This window comes from Nelumbo nucifera, chromosome 2 (assembly GCF_055504915.1).
Source record: "Nelumbo nucifera cultivar China Antique chromosome 2, China Antique-T2T, whole genome shotgun sequence".
Classification (NCBI taxonomy): Eukaryota; Viridiplantae; Streptophyta; class Magnoliopsida; order Proteales; family Nelumbonaceae; genus Nelumbo; species Nelumbo nucifera.
The window spans coordinates 4195224-4216248 of record NC_142650.1 but is presented as its reverse complement, the minus strand read 5'-3'; the positions used below and the strand labels follow the sequence as shown (position 1 = coordinate 4216248).

At 38.0% G+C, this 21025-nt stretch overlaps 3 protein-coding genes across 3 annotated transcripts; 1 reads left to right on the top strand and 2 right to left on the bottom strand.

The window, feature by feature from the left end:
* Positions 1-2143: 2143 nt before the first annotated feature.
* LOC104594625 (uncharacterized) lies at positions 2144-3110 on the top strand. The gene is made up of 3 exons (XM_010255005.3): positions 2144-2371; positions 2479-2584; positions 2683-3110. Exons 1-3 carry the CDS (start codon positions 2339-2341, stop codon positions 2808-2810), a joined length of 267 nt encoding a protein of 88 aa, XP_010253307.1. The 5' UTR covers positions 2144-2338; the 3' UTR covers positions 2811-3110.
* A 136-nt stretch (positions 3111-3246) lies between these two features.
* LOC104594626 (protein STRICTOSIDINE SYNTHASE-LIKE 3-like) lies at positions 3247-10785 on the bottom strand. Its single transcript, XM_010255007.3, has 5 exons — positions 9738-10785; positions 8787-9062; positions 8288-8455; positions 6208-6611; positions 3247-3548 (listed from the first exon to the last, which is right to left on the bottom strand). Exons 1-4 carry the CDS (start codon positions 10064-10066, stop codon positions 6209-6211), a joined length of 1176 nt encoding a protein of 391 aa, XP_010253309.1. The 5' UTR covers positions 10067-10785; the 3' UTR covers positions 3247-3548; position 6208.
* Positions 10786-16232: 5447 nt separating this feature from the next.
* Positions 16233-20577, bottom strand: LOC104594624 (uncharacterized). The gene is made up of 2 exons (XM_010255004.3): positions 19407-20577; positions 16233-16691 (listed from the first exon to the last, which is right to left on the bottom strand). The coding sequence occupies exons 1-2, from the start codon at positions 19839-19841 to the stop codon at positions 16428-16430; spliced, it is 699 nt and encodes a 232-aa protein (XP_010253306.1). The 5' UTR covers positions 19842-20577; the 3' UTR covers positions 16233-16427.
* Positions 20578-21025: the final 448 nt, after the last annotated feature.

Sequence of the window (21025 nt, the reverse complement as noted above, 5' to 3'; positions counted from 1 at the left end):
ACTAGAACGCATCTTATACTTTTACATATTTACTTAAACCTACCTTATAGTTTTCATTTTATTTAAACATCCCATATATTTTACAACGTATTTACTTAACCAACCTTTCATTAAGGAGTGCTTGTTTTGTCATTAGACCCATGATTTTTTATTTCAAAAATACCCTTAACACTTTTTTTATATAGAAAACAAAATTAACCAAATATAACCAATATAGTGGTTGCCCGTGTCTTATAAAGGAAAAAAATGATATTTTCTTTTTATTTTCCTTTGATTAAATTTATTTAAATGAACATTATGGTCAACATTGTCATTTTCCACTATCATCTATAAGTGATGCTTTAGTAAAATTTTAACTATAAGGTAGATTTTAATAAATCCATGAAATTATAAGGAGTATTTTAGTAATTGACCATTTCTATTATTTAGCTTTCGTTTAATAAAACCCGTGCATCTAATTATCTCTTATAAAGAATATTGGAAAATTACCCTTTATATAAACAGCAACATTCCATCAATCATCTCTTTAATCATTGACTGTATTTCCTTCTCCCTAGGTATATATATATATATATATATATATATATATATATATATATATATATGTTGGCTAACCAATCTGGAAGCTTAAATTCCTTCTCGCTAGGTATATACATAACAGATTTGCATGGATTTCGCTTATGCAATAATTTGGCACCACAAGCACAAGGTGAAACATCACTAATTCACTACCATACCACCAGTATTACAATGGGATTTAAGGAGTGAGGTCAAAGCAGGGGCACGTGAAAGCCCACAGGCCTTGGCATGGAGTACATGAGATGAGTTTTGATCCTACACAACCATATTTGAAGGGACGCAAAGTGACCATCACAGTGGAATTGGATTTCCTCACAAAATTTGCCCTCTTGCAGCCGAATATTGAGAACATGGGAATGCACACGGCTGCAGTGGGTGGGTGTAAGGATCAATTTTGTGGGGGAATGAAAATCTGATTTCCATCACAGCTACTAGTTCATTCATCTCAATAATGTTCTTTGAATCACCCTTCGTGCCTACACCCACATTGGGCCACTCTAATATCTGTTTTCTTTTACTTATCGGCTCTACACTTTCTCATTGTATTAACTATTAATCAATGGATTTGGATTGATACTCCCATCCAACTCATCTTGAAATCTTTAAAATGAAAAAAAAAAAAAAAGAAATTTGGGGATTGACAGGACTAAAACGAGGATCAAGGCCTTAAGGGGTGTGATGTAGGGGCGGATTAATTTCGATTTTGAGAAGTGAGAATGTAACATCAAAATATTGGATGCAACGTAATCTATTTTGTTTACATGCTGGCGTCTATTATTGGGGCTTTTTTTTTTTTGATAACAACGTCTATTATTGGTTGTTTTTTTGTATCGTGGGGAATGCTTGACGATTAACTTTTAACCTTTTGCAGTGTTAGATTACTGGTCAATGAAAGAGAAGAAGACAAATCAGTCACGTGCCCTATAACAAATACAGTTAGAGGTCTCCTTGTTGACGTTCAAATAATTTTCAATTATGGTAATTTTTTCCTACTAGTTTCTTGTTTTATTTGCCGTATACAATATAGAACCATATTCTATATTCTCTATTTGGTTCATTGGTTGGACTTCCTTTTCGATGACCATGTTAGTACTTGACTAGCGACAAATAAAAAATGGTCAGTGGGCCCTTTAGTCTAGTCTACAACCAGCCAGAGAATTTACCATCTGGCCCACTTACCACGGAGAAGGGAGAAGGGGTAACTGGGTAAGGCAGGTTGAGAGAGCTTGGCTTCCGAGTTCCGACTCTTATAAGTTCTGATTGTAAAAGGAACCTGCTCTGACTCTGAGTGTGTCTGACTAGACTGGACGGTTTTGCCGAGGAGCCACGCTTCACGTGAAGGTGGCGCCCACTGTCCACCTATTGCAACAAAGATAAAAGATTGGCCATTTACAAATCTTTCCTAATCTCCTCTCCACCAATTATCATCTATCGCCCACGTGGGACTCCTGGCCCCAGCCCCTTTCTTATTTTATATATATATATATATATATATATATATATATATATATATATATATTTTTTTTTTTTTTTCTCTACTGCATTCTTTTTTTTTATTCCAAAGTTTGTCTCCTAACCCCTCTATGACCCTTTATAGTTACGTGCACACTTCAGAGACCAACACAATTCACAACACATACATACAGTAGATCTCGTTCTCTTTCCTTCCATCTCTCTCTCTCTTGGTTTCCTTCTTTCTTTCCTCTCCAATCTCCTCTCTCGGTTTCCTTTGCACCTGAAAAGTACGTACTCTGCAACGATGGCGGATTCATCTGCTTCTTATATTCACATGGTGAACAAATTAAGTTCCTTTGTTCCCTTTTTGGATTTTGAGTTTACTGTGATCCATCATGCTTCTTTGTTTGTGTCTATAATGGACTACTGATGATGACGATGTAGGTGCAACATCTGATAGAGAAGTGTCTCCTGTTCTACATGACCAAAGAAGAGTGCATAGAAGCCCTCTCTAAACATGCAAATATTAAACCTGTAATTACTTCTACTGGTGCGATAATTTCTTCTTCTTCTCTCTCTCTCCACAGGTCCACACACACGCAGTACAGTGCTTTATTTAATCTATTACTAAAATTTATGTAAATGCAGTGTGGAAAGAATTGGAAAAAGAGAACAAAGAGTTCTTCGAAGCATACGCGAGGAGCAGAGCGCATCGGGTTGCCGAGGCGGAAACAAAGCAAATGATCCATAGGATGCTCTCCAATTCCGACGACTAAGCTATTACTATTCCACCAATTAGTAGTATGAAAGAGAAGACGACGAGATCTTTTCTTCTTCTTGACCCTTTTACATGGTAGTGGGAAAGGAGCATAGACGAACATAGTAATTAATGCTGACCGACAGAGGAGGACGACGACTTTTGAATGGATCGCCGGCTCGTTTCATAAACTACCCTGACTGACTCCACCATCACCGTTCATCATCAAGTAATAATGCAACAAAGCGAAAAGAAAGGAGGCAAGGACCAAGGAGAAGGGCAAATATATTTTCGCCGGGGAGGGAGGGAGGGGAAGGGAAGTCGTTATCCTATTCCTATCATACTTTCTATACCTTTAAGATTTCAAGTTCGTGTCGTATGTGCCAGCAGTGTTGGTCAGGGAGGTCGGATGTCTTAACACGTTTCGCATGTGGCAGCGCCGGGGTCTCTCGGTGTGAAATAGTCTTTTTCTTTTCTCTTTATTTTTCCACTGTAAATAAGTAATATAAATAAAATGAAATGAAACGAAGCAGGAGAGATTGCATGCAGCTTTCAAGCGGCGTCTTTATCTCCCCCTTTTCCTCTCAATTATTTTCAGTTGTTTTTATTATTTTTTAGTAAAATCGTTGCGGACGGCTTTGATATCAACCAACCGATCAGTTGTCAATACCTTTACGATCGACCACCAACTAATTTTCAACCCTACGATCATTCTTCTTGTTTCTTTTGCCTTTTCTGAAATCTGGAGTCTGGACACCTGTCATCACGTGTTATACAGAATGTTAAAAAAAAAAAAGTTAAACTATGATATGAAAAAAATATGATATGTAACCAATCAGCTGGAATCATAAACTTAATAGCCGATCAAGTGTTATTTATCAAAATTCATGAATGGTTTTGATTGGTCAAAACACTCGATATCATATCTTTCTATGACACGCTATCTAATCCATATCTTTTTTTGTCTTTTAAACACGTCTAAAGAAAGGGAGCTGCCATGCCAGCATCCCAACATATCTCACATGATAATTACGACGAGATGTTCTTAATGCACGTTGAGATCTGCACATGGGACGCGCCTTATAAACTCTTCCCAGAGGCTCCGAAAACAATCCATGTCAAAATTGTTAGTTCGGATCTAATCCCAATAAACTGCTACAAAATATCTTTTCCTGTCTTTCATGAATCATGATGAGATGTTCCGTATACACGTGGCTGCGATGACTCGTTTGAACAATAGATCGTTTACTGGGACCATGAGGTGGGTGGGATCCGGGCTCGTTTGTACCAATCAGCCCAGATCAAAATTTACTATGCCCAAAGTACAGGGGAATGCATCCTGAACGTGAACGTGAATTGATGTTAAATTTACGGGCAAGATGTAGTTTATAGGGGGGAGAGGGCTAGTTGTAGGGGGGGCTGAAATTCAGAATTCTGCATCGTGTGTATGATAAAACGCTGATTAGATACCACAGATCAGAATTTTATAGCCTCAATGTACAAGGGGAATGCATCCTGACCGTGAATTAATGCTAAATTCACGGACACGATGTGATTTATGGGGGGAGAGGGCCAATAATAGGGGGGGCTGGAATTCAGAATTCTGCATGTATGTATCCGTACTTCTCAGAAGATGTTTTCCATTCTTAAAACTGCAAAAGGATCCAATCGAATTGAAATAAGCAAAGTCTAAATTTGATACGGTTATTGAATATCATTGTGTTTGGTTGCAGTGCAAATTTATTTGCACGAGTACAAATGCCTAAGAATGCAAATGTAAAAAATGCAATTTCTTGTTTAATTTTGTTTTGGATTTTGCAATCAAACAAAAGCTAAAATTTGAAACAAAAATATGTCAGAATTTACACTCAAATCATTTGATTTATTTGCATTGCAACCAAAGACAGCCTAAGGCTCAGTTTGGAAGGAGTACAAATACAAATTTGTGGAGTACAAAACCTTGTATTTTGTATTATTTTCTATGTATTTGCAATGTACATATTGTATTTGTTAGGGATGCAATATATATATATATATATATGTGTGTGTGTGTTATAATTTTGTTATGTTATTTATTTTTTATAAATAACATGTATATATGATAAAAATAATTAAAAAATACTTGTACTTTTATTTTTACTTTAATTAAATCAATATATTTTAATTTTTAAGAATTTATTAATTTTTAAAGAAAACAAGTCAGATTGGATCCAATCCGAAGATCCGACTTACTGATAGGATTCAAATTCAAATTGAGTCCTATCAGATCCAATCAGAAATCGGATTGAATCCAACATGAACAGTGTCGGATCAGATTCAAATATATTCTGATTCGAATCCGATCGGATCCATTTGCAACCCTAATATTTGTACTCTTTTCAAATTGAGCCTAATAAACAAAAATAAAAATGACCAAAATATATATGATTGATAAAATGAGTTCAATATTTGTTGAACATCATTAGCAAAATGCATTGAAAATAAATTTTATGAAAATTGAAGTAATGATATAAATTTTACTAATAGATGTAATGTAAATTTTACACGTGTATAAATATATAGATTTAAATCAAATGGAATCGGATAATATCACAATCAGATAAATGGATTATCAATGAATATTAGTAAGAGAACCCGACCAATAAGGCCTTTATAGGACCAGGACCAGATCTAGAACAATCTAAGATGGCCAAAAAAGACAGACTAAAGAAGACTACTTATTTGCCTACTCCAGAGTCATGCATGTTAAGTCTGAGACTCTGTCCACAGACCATGTTAATTAAAGATTTGGGGTAGGACTGTTCATGAAACGGATGAACAACTAGACCTGAGTTGGTCAGTTTCAGTTTACTCATTTGTAAATCAATCAAAACCAATTATATTATAAATTATAAATTAAAAAAAATTTAATTTATTTTTTAGTAATATTATTGTAATTTTTAAAATTTTAAATTTAATTTTACAAGTTTAAATCTTTTGAACCGACTGATCAAATCGATGCAATCCAAGTTGACCGATTTTCACAAATGGTTGATCGGTTCTGGGTGTCTAACTCCTCAACCCGACTAGATTGGTTCGATTGACCTAATAGCTTACAATCGAACCGAACCAACCCGTAAATACCCCTAGAGAGGGGATTTGTTCTATCTCAGTTTTTATCAAGACAAAATAAAATAGCAGGCTTAGCAGCTTGTGTGTTCCCTTGCATCATCAAATGACAATAAAATAGGATGCATAACTAGTTATATTTGTACTTTCTACTACTCAGACTAGAAACCAGGAGCAACATAGGAGAATGGCAGGTAAACATGCCAGGCCTATGTAAGAGCAACAAGGCCAACTTAGTGTCTTCTACCAACACGGATGGATAATTTCAATTAATCACTCATCAGAAAAAGAAGTAAACCCATTATTACCTCATTTGAGATGGTAAACTGCAATAAAAGGCATCAATATGCTCCCTATCCATAGCTTCCCATCTTTTTCCTCCACACCACTCACTGCTTTAACTAGCTTCCCTTGACTGTCCTCCAACACCAGCAGGACTTTCCCCTCGAAGCTGTACTTGATAACCATAGCATGAGGCCTGCCTCCAACTGTCAGCAGATACTGAAGCTTGGCTGAAATCGGTAGGTTGAGAAAAAATTTCCTCAGCTTGGGGTAAAGACCATTTACATAGCCATACATAGTCCGACGACTGTGAATTGCTACCCAGAATTCACCATTGTCGTTGCTTCTCACATTGTCTGGAAATCCAGGTAGGATGGCAAATGCATCCGTCGTCCCTGCCTTGTCACCTTTCAACCAATATCTCATTAATCTAAAGTCAAGAGAAAGGAGAGTTAGAGAGTAATATTTTTGAGAGAAGATAGAGGTATAATTTATTAAAAACCAGAGAAAATCATACTAGTTGTATACTAAAAGACCTGGATCCAGTCCTATAAGGACACCAAGGAACAGTCCAACCAGAATACAACCGAAGCCAAGAGGCGCAAGAAACTCAGACCAAGACCAAAGCAGCTGAAGCTGCTAAACATGCAGCTTCTCACGTCGTAAAACTCGGAGATGCCTTTAGTCCTTCTACAACCAGGGAGGTAAGACTTTCAACAGAGCATCAAAAACCGCACTATCCGGGTCTAAGTCCACCTACATCCTCAGAGTTGGGACTGACAATAAAAGACGGATTCCAAACTGTTTATATGCTGCTCCAACTCACAAGAAGAGAAACACACTACTGCTATAGAATTGCAATCTTCACGAACCACAGTCTCAGCTTGATCACCACTCACCAGAGACCACGGTATGTTGCTGATTTCTAAGTACATCAGCCTCACAAACCAAATTCAATTCTTCGGCTTTTTTGGATATAAATATATGTATAATGTTATATTATAAATAATAAATGATATATAATATATAATTATTATAAATATAATATATGTATATATTTATATATATAATGCATATATATTTATATATAATATAGAGAAAATATGTGATATATATTAAAAATATACATATAAATATATATACTGATCGGTTCGATTAATCCAGTAAATTTGACACGCTATAAGATTTGGGCAAGACTAAAAACCAGAATCTTAATAAATTACGATTTTATTGATTAACAGGGCAGTTAGTCCGATTAATTCATTAAAAAACGTGTTCAGATCTCTTACTCACAGGAATCATACCCACAAAACACTGCAGGTGTTCATCAGGATCATCTCTCTATTAATGGTAACATTCAAATACAGGAGATATTCTCAATGTACAGCTATAGTGTCTAGTGGGTAGAAGATCCAGACTGCTAAAAAACTTCATTAAACTTGGATCAGGAATACCTATCGATTCCTGGTTTTCATAGATAGATTGACCATCCTGTTTGGTCCACAGAGTTACTATATCAATGTTTTAAAAACCATTTTTTCTTATTGAAGGATGGACCAGTGGTCAACCATCTGAATCAAAGGATCAAGTTATCTAACTAGTTGTAGGCTTGTAGCGGAGACTTGTATCAAATCCCATTCCATCAGAGTTAGTGGAGTCATGGACTCATGGGTACCGGGGATTGGCTACTGCCTATCCTTAGTTGTATAGCAACTTCCCCATGAAGTAAAAAATAAACAAATTCGATAACTCAGCGAAGGCCGAAGGGGTAGACCTTGCCACCGATTCAACGGGTCTCAAATCTCAATGACCATAGTAAAGATTCCTGGTTTCAATACAAACGTGCACCTCCGTTATCACAAATTATGACATGCAGTCATGCACTCTCCTCTGTGGACAGTGGACACCCTCCTAGTCCAAAGCACAATAAAGTCGACAAGTCGTGTTCCTAAGCCATGGGCCTCTTAACGTGATCACCACCCATATCAACCCCGTCCAGGTAAGTTCTGCCGTTATGGTTTAAATATGCAATGTTTTCAATTTCAGACATAGTACTTGAGAAATGCTCAATTGATAAAATGCATTTTGAATTGAGAGGGCACTTACTTGCCAGGGTGTCCGTGACAGAAAACAAGGAAGGACTTATCCTTGCTCAAGGAGACCCCATTTGGGAATTGGAGATTCCGAACAAGAACAGTCGTTTCTTTTGTAACTGGGTTGTACTTCAACAGCCTCCCATCAGGCTCACCGGAGAAAACTAGCAACAAAAAGTTCCTGAAAATTAAGACCAGGTTAATTAGAAACATTGTTAACTTGTATAAAACAAAATAATCTGAGACGAGAGACGGGATTAATCAAGAATTCCAATTTAAAACACCCAACTTCACAAATCACAATCGAACACTGTGCGGTGCATATAAAGTTTCATTAAATGCACATCACAGAGCTCTGCATCCAACCCTTATTACCAATCTTTCCTCCGGCAAACTGAATTCCTGCAAAGTGGGAGAAAGCATGTTGTAGCCAGAATTCATTCAAATCACATCAGACCACCTGTTGCAACATACATCTATGCCATGCAAGAAAGAAAGAAGCTGCCACCTACCTCCTCTGGTATTTGGTGCTGCTATCCGTAAAATAAACATTCCCTTCATCATCAATATCCAAATCGTTAGTGAAGCCAAACGGAATCCCTTCGACTTCTGTGGCCAGTAGTGTTGCCTGCCCACCTTCTGGGCCGACCTTCATCAATCCAAAATATGCATCGGCAATGTATAAATCTCCCGTTCTCTTGTCAAATCGAAGCCCCAACGGGCGGCCACAGATGTGCTCATCGTTCAAGTAATTAAAGATGGACGGCTTCGGGTTACACAAGTCTGACCTGAATCCAAATCGATTCAGAGTTGACACCAATAAAGAATTATCATAAAAGAAATGCACATTCAGTAAGCATTTTAAGTATTTACAAAATTAAATATAAAACAGAACTGTGACTCAGTTCAGGAATCCGGTTCTGCTACTCAAGACCTGGGAGGGGTGGGGCACCTTACGCGCAGAAGAGAGAATACTGGTTCTCACGGCGGCCCGCGGGCCGCGGGACCCCAACGAGAAGGGGGTTCAGAACAGAAGGAGTTCAAATCTGCGCCCCAAAAACGTCCCAGTCCCACACGATAGGGCTTCGCCGCGTGTCCTCCCACACGCATTCCCCTCTGAACTCGTGCGGAGCTAACGGGACAACCGTTACCGTTAGTTTATCCCGTTAGCTCCAAAATACCAAAACGAAATTGTTTCCCCTCTCATCTCTCGACCTTGTCCTCTTCGTATACTGCACCTCCTCCTCCTCCTCCATCCCCGGCGCCGACGCCGACGATATAGGAAAAACTTGTCATCAATCAACCGTCATCATAAATCTTAATCATCAATAGATGGTATTCATCAAGATTCATGGGGTTTTGATTGGTCAAAGTTCGTCCTGTATCATATCTTTGCGGCATTTATAAATTTACCAATGGGCAAAAATCAGAGGGCAAATAAACTCAAACTTCACTCCACTCACCTGTTCGGGGAAGTAAAAGCAAAATCAGTCCACGATTCGCCGTTCCATAAAACAATCCGACCATCGGCGGTTCCTGTGTATGGCCCTCGACCTAGAGAATCGAACACCACGCTTTCAGGCGCTTGAACCTGGTTGAAAGACCAAATATCTGATTTTTGCAGCAGGTTTTCTCTGTCTCTCTCGGCAGGAATCTCCGAGTACGGAGGCAAATCCACTTTGTGAGCTTCGAACTCTGGGAAACCGGAGATGGCACTATGCTTGAAGGGGTCTACTCCGCAGTAAAGAGCCACCAAAAGAAATATCCCGGCAAAAATTTCCCTCGATGCCATTCCCAGAATTGCTAGTTGATTCAGCAAGAGTACCAGAAGATGAAGAAAGTTGAAGACGATAAAATTGCACCCTAAACTGTTTGTTTGGGAAAGAGGGAAAAACACCGGAAAACCACTCCCGGCAGAGCAGATATCACCCGGCTTAGGGTTTTATGATATCAACCGGCCCACACCCCAGAGGTACCTCAACTGCTAAACAACTACTTCCTACGGCCTGCAAAATATAAAACAATAAGGATCGTGCCAATTCGTCCCGTTGATTATATAGTTCTATCGCTCCCTTGGATGGGGGTCCCAGTTGTTTTGAATACAAAACATCAAACACTTGGTGAGCTACCACTGCGGGTACAACTACAATGTTCCTGTTCGTATTGTTTCTCCAATTTTATGGCGCTGTACCGTCCTTAATTCTGATATCTTCCGGAAGTGAACCGTCACCTTCGCTTTTCATGGATCGAACGTCTACACCTACACCTGTAATTACTCGAGCAGATTTTGGAAAGAAACCGACAGTACCGTTGGTTGCTATAATGATGAGTGGTTGGAATTTGGAAATGTCGTATTAAATTGTAATAGCTAGGTTACCTTCTTTGTTTTTTGTGGTGGAGGGGTCTGGACTCAGGACTCTGGATGAGGAAACCGGATTCATGACTCATGAGTCATTATAAATGGACCATGACTAGTCCATTTAATTGGACTAGATTGGTTCATCCAGATAATCACCACGTATTCAATGAATCCCACCAAAATATATAGGGGTGTTAATTGGACTATATTTGGTAAAATCCCATTCGGTATCGTCCAATGTGAGTCCATTATAAATGGACCATGACTAGTCCAATCCAATAAATATTTTGGATCTGTTAAATCTGTTCAAATTTGTTTTAATTTAGATTGATTATAATCTAAATTTGGTTCATTGATACCTATATTTTTATCTTATTTCAATGGATCAGATATTGGCTCAATCCAATTCTACCTAATATGAATTTATTACATGAATCAGGTCCAATTCAATCCAATAAACACTTTGGACCATTAAGTCTGGATTTGTCCAATTCAATGTCTTATTGGTCCGTTCAATCTATCCAAATTGATTTTAATTTGGATGGAGTCCAATCTAAGACCGGTTCATTGACACCCTTACCTAAATGGCTAAATACATGTATAAAAAATCTGGCTAGGACTTTTTTTCTCCAAACTTTAACGGAGGTGGAGGGCAGTCATCTTAACCATTAGAAAAAAAAAAAAAAAAACATAATTAAAAGATACAAAAGATTGCACTCTAAGAAAGCAAAGACAAACCTAAATGCTACCATTTAATCCTTGCATTTGGCAAAACCTATTCAATCCTTAAGACTCAGTTTGCAAGGAGTACAAATGCAAATATATACAGCGTTAATGCATACAAAATATAAGGTTTTTCACTCTACATATTTGCATTTGTACTCCTTCCAAACTCAGCCTTAGTGATCGAATTTCTAATCCTCTCTGGAAGTTGTTTAAGATTTAGATAAGTCCTTGAGGCTCAATTTGGGAGTACAAATATATATATATAATAATACAAAATGCAAGGTTTTATACTCTATAAATTTGTATTTGTATTCCTTCCAAACTGAGCCTAAATCACCTTCATCAATACTTGTATTTTGCAAGAATATCAGCAGGTTTGACCAGGGTTCAAAGTATCGACACGTATTGTTCCAGGACCCCTCCAATATGCCCCTATAATGGGTGTATTGGGGGTCTGACCGGTTCAGGGGGTGGAGGAGCCCTAAACAAGACCCTTGAACTGGTTTCAGAAAAAACAAATAAAAAAAAGTAAAAAAAAAAAAAAACAGTATCAATTCGCCTAATATGTCCTACCGATGTATTTGATCTTAACATTCGTATCTGGGAACGGCTTTGATACCGTAAAGGCATGATATGCATATAATGTATCATGATATGCTCTCTTTGTTGTTTTAGAATTGTAACAATTCAATTTCCATCGTCCACACATTAATTATTCATCTAAAGTGAACAGATCAAACTTGAATTTTTGGCCCATTCATATGATCTATTAGGGGAAGAAAAACATTTCACAGAGTCTTCTTGCTCTATTGCAATTTAGAAGTCTGTGAACTCGTTCATTTTGCAATGTCTCTCTAGCTAGGCTGTGCCTGTTGTAGAGTAATTTTTTTGATATTACTAATAGTACTCATGTGATGCACGCGCGGGCTTTCTAAAATAAAATTTAAGCAAAAGAACCTCTACATTCCTAATTGAGCAAAACCAATCCAAGTCCAATTCAAGTATCATTTGTTTTTTGTTATATTTAGATGGTCATATGACATTGGTAATTAGTTAATCAACAAAACAATCAATTAAATTTTAAATAAAAATTATTATAATTTGTTGACCAAAAAAATAAAGAAATTACGGCAAGATGAACTAAGAAATTTAAAACACTCCCCTAGTTATAGGTTCTCTTATTTGCTTTATCAAAGTGCTTTGTCAACCCGACCTAAAAAAAGCATCACCTCGAAAATTTTCAAGTTGGGCTTGGTGTAATACTTCAACCATGACCCACATAAATAAAGAAATCTAATAAAAGAATAAATATAACTAAAATATGGGAAAAGTCAACAAACAAAGAGTTGACGGTATTTATGGGACACCCTTGTGAGCACATGAACAAGCAGTCAATCAATATTTTAACAGTTCTCTTAGAAATTTCTCTTGAATTATTTTAAGGATAGGCTGATGGGGTATTTATGGGACAAGAGTTAGAATCCAATAGGCACACACGGTGAGTATAATGAGTAAGCACTTAGATTTTTTTTTTTTTTTTTTGCACTTGTCCCTTAAAATATTCTCACACTACCCTTCAAAATCTATATCTATACTACTTTAAAAAGTACAAATAACCCCTAAAATTTTCTGCATTTTAGTTGGACAAATTTTGCCCCTTTATGTTAATGCTTTCATATTTGAATTTGAGGACAAATTTGATATTTTGATGATTATTTTAAATGAATTGTAACTTAAATTTCATGGAATGCTTAGCTAGATGTATTTATCTCTCTTTTAATTAATAATGAATTATAATTGAAATTTCATGGAGTTTTTAGTTAGATGCATTTCTCTCTTTTAATTAATACTGAACAAAATCATTGGTATTTGGTCACTTTTAAAAGTATGTTCAAGTGTCACTATTTAATGATTTTAAAATGTAAATTTTGAGTGTGGCTCCACAATTTTGATTATGATTTTTGGGTTATCGTTTCAATTGATTTATAAGTAATTTTTGCCCAATCTCAAGATGTTTGAGAGGGTCTCATTCAAAATATCCATTTCAAAAAGTCAATTTTTTCTTTCTAAAAAAAATGTCGGACAGGGTTTAAAAATTGATTTATAAGATTTTTAGCATCCCAATATCAACAAACAAAGAAAACTACTTGAGTGTTCCCATTATTCATGGCATAATTGATAAAAAGGCTTTGAATAACATCACAACTATAACTAAGAAGTAAATCTAGTGTTGGAATTTGAAAACTCTTTATAAAGATGAAAGAATGACCCTTATCAAATAGGTTTTGAATGTGGTTCTTTTATTTACAAGATGCCAACTGGCTGGTTGGTAAGGTCCCTTGATGGTTATAGCAAAGAGACTTGGAATCAAATCCCACCTGCACCTAGGTTGGGGTTATGGGTTTGGGGAATGAGCTACCCCCATTGTGTAGCCCCATGAGCAAAGAAAAAAAAGAAGAAAAAAGAAAATGTAAATCCTCTATTTCAAATGGACATACCTTAAAAAAGATTAATGAAATTCAAATTCAATTCTTTTAAGGCCCAAGAGAAGGCAAGGGAGTAATAGTAGGACAAGAGATGGCTTTACAAATTAATGACTTTTATTTTTAGAAAAATCACTAAAAGGCCCTAGAGCTTTACAAATTAACCTGGCATAAAAATTAAAAAATGTATATATATATATATATATATATATCTAAACTGGCAATCATGTAACCATCGGATTAGCCATAAACAAGACTTAAGACGACGGTCATCTGGATCTAAGCCGGCGGTTCAGACCAGCGCCTAAGAGTTGGACTAAACCTAAGGCAGTGGTCAACTGGACAAAGCTGTTGGTTCGAACCGCACCTAAAGAACCAAACATTTTTTTTTTACAAAACCTAATCTGGTGGTCGAAAACGCCGCCTTTAATAACACTGGTGGTTTTGACAGATCGCCACGTTAAAGAAGTTTGGATTGCCTTGGACCAACCACCAAAGGTGACGGTCTCTTTTATCTAAGGCGGCAGTCTTGATCTAGGCCGGCAGCTACTTAGACGGCAGACCAATAACTACCATACCACCTTAGATCTAAGGCAGTGGTTATACGACCGCCGTCTTAGACCATTTTTCTTGTAGTGAATGCAATGGAAAAATACCTCCTTAATAATTTGTTGTAAAACTATAGAAAATTGATTGCATTCGTCGTGGCCAGTTCAATCCATGAGATTTAGGAGTGACTGCTATTTTGCTATTTTGCATTATGTCTTAGCTCAATCTATGATATATTGTGAATTGAACTCATCCACACTTTAAAGAATGCTCAAAACACCACACTGTAGCATGGATCACAACCAAACAACTCACACTATTTTAATTTGGGCCACATTATCCAACCCCATGTCACCACCATAGCTAGGCCATCGGCATTCCTCCCTTAACGCCACACAAGTTCAAACCCACGGAAGCGCAGGCTCCCACTGCAAATTTTGCAATAAGGATTCTCCAGGTCCAAGGTGGAAGCCATCAGAAGTAAAATCTCGTCTCCTAAGCATCCATAACAGGAGTGGTTGTGACTTTTTTTAGTGCACCAGCTACGAGTCATGCAGCCCCAGATATTACGCCAATTAACTTGCTAGGCCTAGGAAGTAGGAACTATAACAGAACCTCGTGCTTTCTTATTTTCTTATTACGCCAATGAGCTTGAGATATCATGGTTCGGTGAGAGTGTAAAATACGGACTGGCCATTGTGCCCATTTACACTCTGTCCTGTTTGGTTAGGTTACCCTGTTTTCTGGTTTGTTGCAGCGGGAGATTTATTAGAAAGAGAGACAGTGTCTGCCACTGTGTTTTATAACGATAAACGGCGGCGACTAACTTGGTTTTGAAAGACCCCGCAAAAGACGGGTAGGAGGACTGAAGAGCACCAAGGGCTATGGGAGAGGACACCTTAATGGCAGAGTCGAGGTTATATTTAACGAGCGCGGCGTGAACGTTGCGTATCGCTGCGACTAGGAACTCGGTTGTATTGTGTGGATCCACGAAGACTTCGTTCCTGACGGCAATGGCGTGGATTTGGGTGGACGGGTAGTAAGCGGCAATGTTCTTCTGGACCCAAGTGTCGTTATAGGACTGTCACTTGGCAGCTGAGAGTTGCTCGTTGGGTTGGGTAACGACGACGCTGATTCCTAAACCGGCAAGGGCCCTGAGAACGGTAGCGTCGGTGTCGTAGAGCTTGACTCGGTTGAGACCCTGAGACTTGAGAAGCTGAACCACATTCACTGCCGAAGGAAGGTCGTTAGCTACTCTGCCATAGTTTATCCTGATTGTGCCTGCATCTGTAGACGTTTTGGTAGCCTTTTTTACCAGCAAAAGAAACAATGGAGATGATTAATAGGAAGAAGGGAACTGTGAAACGTTCCATGCCCTGGTTCTGTGAGAAACAGAGCACGAATATAAAAGAAGAAGAAGAAGAAAAGCGAAAACTTTCTTGTGGCTGGTTTTATTCTATTAAACGCTCTCCCTCAGGGATGGGAGAAGAGGAGGAACAGGTGGGAATGAGTGAGGGTCTCCTCTCAACGGTGAGTGAAGACTGAAGAGTTCAGTGAGGAGGGCATCAGGCTGTAGTGGAGACCGGAGAAAACATCGAGGCCGGTGGCAGCGGCGGAAAGAGAAAAAAAAGGGGGAGGAGAAGAAGAAGAGAGGAGGAGAGAGAGAGAGCGAGCGAGCGAGCGAGAGAGAGAAGGAGAAGAAGAAGAAGAGAGAGAGAAAGAGCGAGCGATATAATAAATACATCGATTCGATGTAATTTTAAAGTTTACGCCGGTTCGATTTTCCACCCCAAACAAACGTAGCCTTATGCGATTAACTGATTATATTCTTAGAACCAAACGAGAAGAAAAAAGATAGGGAGCGACACTTCAATTTGAGGTTTCAGTTCAGACTTCAGAGAGACAAAAATATATAGATCGAAGCACAAGAAAAGTAAATGATAACAATATTGCTGGTTATGGCTTGACATAGCTAATTAAGTTGACTGATCCTGATCCCATCTAAGGAGGGAATAGTCTATCCAGTTCCAACTTGGTCAGCACTCATCAGGATTGGGCTCTAAACTCTTGGCAAAGCGGCCTCTTATCCGTGGCCTCGCTTCTGCGTGAATCTTTCTTGTTGCATAGCGAATTTGCTTGTCGAACTTTCGTTTTTTCTTCTTTTCTCTGTATCTCATCACCTTAGCTTTTCTCTCTGCTGCTGCGTCGTCTTCTTGGCCAAGCACCGCCGAGTTACTCAAGATCTCATTAAAATTATCCCTTGTATTGTCCGTTGGCATGCTTCCTGTGAATAATAATATCTGCCAAATATATAGAACAGGAGTTAGACAAATCATAACAACAGTTATAGTGTTACTCTCCACCAAGGAAGGAGTATGTTACACTTTCACTATCTTGGTGTTGGGTCTGGGCTGCTGGCTCCCCATAACTTAATTGCAGTGTTTCATGTTCCAGATGGAACCATCCAACGGTGGGTGAATCCTGATGGATCCCCACATCATGGGATGTGGGGGATATTGGCAAGTATCAAGGATTTCAAGACTATAGTAATCACAATTCACAACCAACTTCGAATGTGCTATCCCTTTCTGTTTTATATTTTAAACTGTTTTTGCATTTATCTTGTTTGGTTGAAATGGATGTAAAAGTGTGGATCCATCATTAAATGCTCCAACTATTTTATGCTCCCGTGCCTTAACATTTGTAAAAAAGTTAATTATCAAAAGAATATAAAATTGTATTTAAAAAATAGATATAATAATGCTCTCTTTTCAGAGTACAAAAGTGTCAGAAAATACATTTTTACTCTATAATCATTACTTTTTTAAGTATTAAACAAACACTCAAAAACATGAACCAGGGTACATAAATACCCCAGTCCAGCCTTTGTATCGCAAACCAAAGGAGCCTAGATGTAAAACATGGTTTCCCTCTCTCAATACTTCATGGCTTTTCCTCCAACTAGTTTTTGAAATAATCTTGAATTAAGAATAAGCGGTTCAAGTGTTTTTTTTTTGTCTGTCCTATAATTCCTTCTTTTTCTCTCTTTTTATTAATAAGCGACACTTTAGCATAGACTAAGGAGGCATTTGGCAAGTCTTTTCATGTGGCCTTTTGGGCTTTTTAAAGCTTGGAAGACCAATGTTTTAAAAAGCTCATGAAAATAAAAAATGGCCAACAATCTATGGCCAAAAATCTAGAAGCTTCAAATAACCTGTTCTACACCTAAAACCCTGGTTGCAGTGGAATTTTATTTGCACTAATACAAATGCATGGGAATGTAAATAAAAAAATGCAATTTTTCATTTAATTTTGTTTTGGGTTTTACTTTATTCTACTTCATGTCTTAATTTACTTCATTTGAAATGCAATCAAACAAAATAAGCATAATTTGAAACAAAAATAGGTAAGAATTTACACTCAAATCATTTGCACTACCATAGTTTTGCATCAGTGTGAATTTATTTGCATTGCAACCAAACACAGCCTAATATCTCTCTAAATCATGATAGTTTAAATACTTAACAAAAAGGGCCTAGATCTTTAAAGACATGCAAGACCCCTAAAAGTTCATTACATTTTTTAACCATGTAGCTGTCGAAAGATCTTCCCAAAAAGAATGGCCAAACAGCATCTAAGATTTTTAGATCTTTGAATGCAATTCCCAAAAATAAACTCAAAAGGTTGCATTTAGGATTATTAATAAGATTGATTAGATAAATTGATTTACAGCTGCATGGAGCGACAGAAGAAATCCAAAGATAATTGGCCGAGTGAACGCTAAACTAGCCTCTTGGAAATAGGGGTGTCAATGGACGGATTGGAAAGACCAATAAGACATATTGGACTGGACCTAGTCCGTTCATAGTGAATTTGTATTGGATCGAATCAATATCTGATCCATTGATAGAAGATAAGAACACAGGTGTCAATGGGTCAGGTATGAGTTGGAACCAATCTAAATTAACATGAATTTGAACAGATTGATGGTCCAGACATAAAAATGGACTGGTTCAAAATAGTCCAAAATATTCAATGGATTGGATTAGACATTCAGTTTGAACGGATGGTCCATTCTGACAAAACAATTAAATAATTAAAATAAAAAATGGTCAAAACCGTTGAACTAATCGAATGAATCAATAATTTGATTGCCTGAATCAATGAAAAATTGACCAATTCAACGATTTTTTGTCAGGATCAAGTTTAAGGTAAAACAGAACCGGTTAACCAAATGATTCCTGGGCCAAACAGTCTGACCATCTTAATCATCGACGGTTCAAAAACATTGGGTGGGCTGTTATTCATGGACTCGGGAAGGCAAGAACAGTACTGAACATCAACTCAGCAACCCTCTTTTCGGACTCTCAGGGGATCGTGAACAGTATTAGGATTGATGACAATGGAGATTGTTGAAATATGATTCATATGAAAGAAGAAGAAGTAATGAAACTGCTAACAATTGTACAAAATTAGGGCAGTAGGTCTTCATCATCATCATGTACATATAACTTGTCTGAGTAATGCAGTTTGTTTGCTTTTTTATTTTTTCCCCTGATAAAGAAGATTTCTCTAAAAAAATAAAAGAATAAATAGCATGAAAGAGGTGCCCGAATGGCGAATTCGGTTTTATTACAACCCGATCAAGACTTCTCCATTAGGAAGAATTTGTGTCGGGGACATGGGACACGTAAATGGTTTGCGCGTCTTAACCCTCGTAACCGGCTACGTGTATCATTTTGGCCGTTTCAATGGATTGGGACCCACCGTTATAAGAGTCCAAGCCAAACATTGACCTGATAAACAAACTATTAGCATTTTCATGTGGGATCCATCAAGTGGAAGGTTCGGACTTCGGATCATTAACAAGGACGCCGGGGGGCGTGGCATGTGATGATAAGCCTAATAGGAACCTCAAACCCGGATGGGTGTCCTGCGTCGGTGCGTCCTTTGACCCAACTCAAGTAAAGCCTAGCTAGAAGGGAGACTTAAAAGTAAAACCAGAGATTACTCACGGAGGTGGGACTTGAAGCCGCTTGCCCGACGACGGAAACCTCGACAGAAGGTGATGATCCAGACGGAGAAACTGAAGAGCTGGTTGAGCTACGACAAGCATCAAGTATTAGATGTTGAGTAGTAGACGGGTTCTGCTGATATTCAGTCGTGACTGGTTGCATCACGGGAGTCGCATATTCTCTCGACTCAAGAAAGCGGCACGGTGCTGCGACATTATGTGTCTCCAAGAACTGAAACTCGTGTAAGTGTGATGGCCTTGGGCTGTCCTCTGCCGGAGATAGCCATTTCGACGGCGTGACGGTGATGCCATTTGAGACCTGCTGTGGCAAGCTGGAGAAATGGAGACAAGTAGAATCTAGACTGCAAAAAGCAGTTCCAGAACCAATATGGTACGCATAACATGGCTCCGAAGATGAAAGTGATGTGGTCATCATGATGCCGAGGGCCGGCGTAACAGTGAGGGAAGGAGGGAGGGAGGGAGAGAGATGGTGTCGTGGAGTGCCTAGAGCTTCATCTTCATCCTTCAAATGGAGTGATCAACCGTACCACTGAGAGAAATAAAATGGTGCAACCAAAGGCAATGATTTGAATGATGTATTTGTCTCCAACGTGGCAAATTCTTTGCCACTTTTTGGTTTTCGTCCTTTATTTTTAGTAATAAAGCATATATAGACCATTCAATTATGTCAGTTAGGGGTTATGGGTATTTGGGTTGTGACGTTTTGTTTTGTCGTATGATTTCAGATTCAGAGAGAGAGAGAGATGTTAGGTAGTGATTGGTGAAACTCCTTTCTTCTGTCAATGAGATGAGATGAGATGGGTCCAGACTCCAGTCTCCATATTCGTTTCAGTTGATGAAAGTGCTGGTATAACTAGGTAGGATAACAGCACGGGCGGACTAGTGATTTGGACATTGGTGCGGGTCCAAAGTTTCTGGCTGTGGAGAGCTCGTAATCCAAATATTTTCTGCAAGTGTTGATTAGAAGAAGATGGGGGTAATGTCTCTCATAAGGTAGTTAGGCAGCTTACCCATGATGAGAAACACCTAGTTTATTTGCTTCATCCGAATTGCTCTTGTCTGAGCCTTTTTAGGACTTTTCCTGGGAATTTACTAAAGTTCGTGTTCGTTGTATAGTCATCATTGTCATAGGGCAATTGATTTTTTTTTTTTTTTTCTTTTGAAATTATATTGGACCATTAATTCTGAAAGAGGCAGAACTTTGGGGTAAAAATCCGTCCTTCACTGTGGTGGTGGTCCAAGTCTAATGGCGGAAAGAGACTGTAACGGCAGAGAACGTTTTCCAAATTACTATTTGAAAGAGATGAAAGAAAGTAACTTAAGCAAGTTTCATAATTCATACAACTGCTTAATTATTCGTTATTACTGCCTCCAAAAGAGTTAAACTTATTCCGTTATTCGTTTAACTCTGGTGTTAAAGTAAACATACTTTATTAGTATTAGGAAAGGATTTGTTGGAAATTGGAATTATAGAAGTGCAGAGACAATTAATTAATCTAGAACAGAAACAAACAAATCATGTAGAATATCCACAAAGAAAAAAGAAAAAAAAAATGACAAGAAGACGTGACTTTTGTCGATTTGTAGAATTGAGGCACA

What these genes read in the sequence shown, in the direction of transcription:
- LOC104594625 (XM_010255005.3), top strand. Translation starts at nt 2,339, where the DNA reads ATGGCGGATTCATCTGCTTCTTATATTCACATG. An exon ending in CTGCTTCTTATATTCACATG is followed by an intron (nt 2,372 to 2,478) that starts GTGAACAAATTA and finishes ATGACGATGTAG; the next exon opens with GTGCAACATCTGATAGAGAA. An exon ending in ACCTGTAATTACTTCTACTG is followed by an intron (nt 2,585 to 2,682) that starts GTGCGATAATTT and finishes ATGTAAATGCAG; the next exon opens with TGTGGAAAGAATTGGAAAAA.
- LOC104594626 (XM_010255007.3), bottom strand. Translation starts at nt 10,066, where the DNA reads ATGGCATCGAGGGAAATTTTTGCCGGGATATTTCTTTTGGTGGCTCTT. An exon ending in AGCACCAAATACCAGAGGAG is followed by an intron (nt 8,456 to 8,786) that starts GTAGGTGGCAGC and finishes CTTAATTTTCAG; the next exon opens with GAACTTTTTGTTGCTAGTTT. An exon ending in TGTCACGGACACCCTGGCAA is followed by an intron (nt 6,612 to 8,287) that starts GTAAGTGCCCTC and finishes TCTTGACTTTAG; the next exon opens with ATTAATGAGATATTGGTTGA.
- LOC104594624 (XM_010255004.3), bottom strand. Translation starts at nt 19,841, where the DNA reads ATGATGACCACATCACTTTCATCTTCGGAGCCATGTTATGCGTACCAT. An exon ending in CGGCTTCAAGTCCCACCTCC is followed by an intron (nt 16,692 to 19,406) that starts GTGAGTAATCTC and finishes TATATTTGGCAG; the next exon opens with ATATTATTATTCACAGGAAG.